This window comes from Elephas maximus, chromosome 13, assembly GCF_024166365.1.
Source record: "Elephas maximus indicus isolate mEleMax1 chromosome 13, mEleMax1 primary haplotype, whole genome shotgun sequence".
Lineage (NCBI taxonomy): Eukaryota > Metazoa > Chordata > Mammalia > Proboscidea > Elephantidae > Elephas > Elephas maximus.
In genome coordinates this window covers 73,938,125-73,941,291 of record NC_064831.1, presented here as the reverse complement: position 1 = coordinate 73,941,291, position 3,167 = coordinate 73,938,125, and the positions used below count along the sequence as shown (strand labels likewise).

At 54.3% G+C, this 3,167-nt stretch overlaps 1 protein-coding gene across 1 annotated transcript; it reads right to left on the bottom strand.

Moving 5' to 3' along the window:
* Nucleotides 1-288: 288 nt before the first annotated feature.
* Nucleotides 289-1,299, bottom strand: LOC126087844 (uncharacterized). The gene is made up of 3 exons (XM_049905699.1): nucleotides 1,261-1,299; nucleotides 900-1,143; nucleotides 289-620 (listed from the first exon to the last, which is right to left on the bottom strand). The coding sequence occupies exons 1-3, from the start codon at nucleotides 1,297-1,299 to the stop codon at nucleotides 289-291; spliced, it is 615 nt and encodes a 204-aa protein (XP_049761656.1).
* Nucleotides 1,300-3,167: the final 1,868 nt, after the last annotated feature.

The following is a 3,167-nucleotide window of genomic DNA, read 5'->3' as shown; positions in this document are numbered from 1 at the left end:
CTCTGTCCTATAGGGTCGGTATGACTTGGAATTGACTTGACGGCAATGGGTTAGTTTTTTTTTGGGGGGGGGGGCCTGAACCTCAGTTTAAGGAATAGTTGTGACCGGGTTCTGCGAGCTGGTGCAGAACGCCTTCCTGGAGTGGGCTTGCTCATAAGGGTTTCAGAAGGGTAGACCCGCGATGAATCGGCATGTCTAGTCTGGTTATGGCGGCTTTGGGCAGATACTGAGTTTGAAGGAACGTGGCCTGGGTGGAAAGGGGTAGAGTCTGAATCTTTCAGGAGTGCGTTAGTTAGCCCGCTTGGGAGGAGGTTGGTATCCTGCATTGGTAGCAGGGCTGCGCTCACCCAGCCACTGGGCCTCTGATGTATTTGCGGAGATTCCAGGCCAGGAAGTGGGCTGAGCAGACGCAGTGCTGCGCGTGGGGTGATAGAGAGGCGGGTCCGCGTCCATGGCCTCGGGCACGCGTCCCTCCAATGCTGCGCGATCCACACCACCGCGTCTATGCAGTACACGCCAGAGGGAGCGAGAGTGCAGCAGTGGGCGCTGGCCCTGTTTAGACACGACACCTTCCCAGGAGCCTAGAAAAGTGTGGGGTCCACCGCCCTGGGGATTCTTGCCTGCTGGACCGCCAGATGGATGCGGATCAGAGCCAGACTTAGGTCCCAATACCCCAGGCGTCAGACCCTCCAGCCCCAATCTTGTGATCCTGCTCCCCCACTTCCTGGAACCTAGGGGACCTACCCGCATTCGCTATGTGCTCAAACTCCCAACTTCAGACGCCCTCAGCCCAGGACAAATTCTACATCCCTATGTGCCCCGCACATTGGTGGGGCGTGGCTTGGCTGGGCAGCCCCTCTTTGCTGTCCTGGCCTTGGGTTTCAGCTGGAGGCACTCACCCTCGAAGTGTATGATCTCTCCGTGGCCGCAATACACGCCCACGTGGGCCCCACACCAGCGTCCAGTAGGGGACATCAGCCTGAACAGGAAGAGGTCTCCCGGCTCTGGCTCACCGCCCTCTAACTCCACAGCCTCAAAGTGCTGACCCAGGAAGGCCTCAGAGAGGAAGAACTTAATGGTGCTGACTGCCCCAGTCAGGGCTTGGGAAGAGAAAGGGACCAGACAACTGGGCCTTTGTATAGGCTAGGGTGAAGGAGGAGCTGGGTATTTCCACTGACCATTGTTAGATGATCCACTCAAGGCTCAGGGAGACTTGGCTTGCGGTTGGGCCCAAAAGGGAGTATCTTCACTGCCAGACACCTGTGTCCCAATGTGTAGGAATTCCAGACCCCTGGACATCATGGGTAAATCCTGCCCTGAGCCACCTCTGAGAACCCCTCAGTTTCCAGCAACTGGAAACTTCTCCCCATTCAACATTGTCTCCCCATTTCAGATTCCAGGCACCCCATTATCTTCCCCTCCCCCTCCTCCAGGGCACCCTTTCCCCAGCCACCTCGTATCTTGGCACTTCCTGGAGGCAAGACCAAGGACTGAGTCTCAGCTGGTACCTGGGTTGAGCAGAAGACCTGAAGAAACAGTGAAACATGGGTGAGATATAGGACCAGGGCAGGCATCTCCTCCCAAATCTGGGTGGAGAAAGACCCCTCCAACAACCCCAGTGGCAAACATCCATTGAGCGGCTGCTCATGTGATCCTTAATACAATCTTAAAAGATGGGTACAGTATCTCCATTTTCAAGATAAGGAAACTGAGGCTCACAGGGGTTGTGCATTCCCGGAAGACTCAAGTAGGGTGACCCCTGTGCCCTGTCTATTAAACTTTAACTATTTACTTCCTTTTCTTCTATAAGGAGGTGAGAAATCAGTTTAGTGCGGTTTTTTCTATTTTGATTGGGAGCAAAGGGCTTTTGGGACTTGGGAGGATGGCCTGGTCCCCTGGACTGAGCCTGAGCTTTAGTCTCAGAGAGGGTCTGGGGAAGGAGGTGAAGGCAGGGTCTGCTGGGCACTGAGCATAGCCCACCAACCTCAGGACTTCTTTGTTGGAAGGAAGGACAGTTGACTTCAGCAGATTTGACCTTGAGTGGAAAGGGACTCATACAGAAGAGGAGGAGGGCTGCCAAGCCCATGCTGCACCTTTGTGTGATTTTAAAAAGGTGTTCCTTTCTCTAGGAATGCACAGTCTTCTGCCAAGACATTGACATGACCAGTGAAGTATGGGCAGGATTTCCCCCAACTTACCCCCTAGTCAGGTACCTTTATGCAGTGAACACTCTCCACAACTGTACTCAAAAGGGCTGGTGATGGGGACTGTGTCCTCCCAGAAAGCAGCACCACCCTTAGGCAGGGGTAGCACCCACAGCCACTGTAGGCTAAAATGCAGAGGAAAACTTCTGGGTAGCATGCTGCCAGAGGAGCAGGAGGAAGGCCCTGTGAGTGACCCTCTGAAGCTCAGGGGCACCCCAATGACCATTACTTCATAGCCCTTGCTCTGCTCAAACTCAGGAGGAGATGCCTGCCATGCCCAGAGTGGGAAGGGAGGTGGGAGACGAGCCCAGAGAAGCAGGCTAGGCCCTGAGTATTGTGAAGATGGAGTCAGAACCTTGGCTGGATCAGACGCTGAGAGCGCTTAGGAATTCTGAAACCTTGGCAACTTCCCTTCAGCTTGCCTGCATGGAATAAAAGGGGCCATGGCCTTTCTTCCAGGCTGTGTCTAACTAACTGCCCAGTCAGACTGAGGGAGTGAGGCCTAAGACACAAAGGAAGTTACCTAGCTTCTCTCAGCCTCAGTTTCCTTATGTAGAAAATAGAGACCGCATCCCATATGGAGGTGGCACCAAGGCTAGACCAGCTCGGTCAAGCATGTACTTGCAGGTACTAATAGGAACCCTTATACCAAGTCCAGCCTGTGCCCTTGTAACCCACTGACCCCATGGCTCAGTGACCTCTGTCATGAGATACTCCCCTTATACCCCTACCACCCTCTGGGATGCAGCTTGAGGATGACTTTGGGTTATACTGGGAAGAGGCCCCTGTGTGCCCCACCCATGCACAAAGAGGGACCCTGGAAAAGCAGCCTGAATATGATTGAGCCCCTGCGTACAGGGGTGGTGGTTAGTTTAGGCTGAGGGGAGTTGAGGCTGAAAGGTCCTGAACGCTTGGGGTCTCCATTATTTATTTTCATGGAGGGAGCAGACTCCCGTTCCTCCA

Bases quoted from the DNA above. Each gene is read 5' to 3' on its own strand.
- LOC126087844 (XM_049905699.1), bottom strand. From the start codon at position 1,299: ATGTCCAGGGGTCTGGAATTCCTACACATTGGGACACAG. The intron at 1,144-1,260 runs GTGTCTGGCAGT...CCTTCACCCTAG, and splicing joins TCCTACACATTGGGACACAG to CCTATACAAAGGCCCAGTTG. The intron at 621-899 runs GTGAGTGCCTCC...GCGGTCCAGCAG, and splicing joins AGAGATCATACACTTCGAGG to GCAAGAATCCCCAGGGCGGT.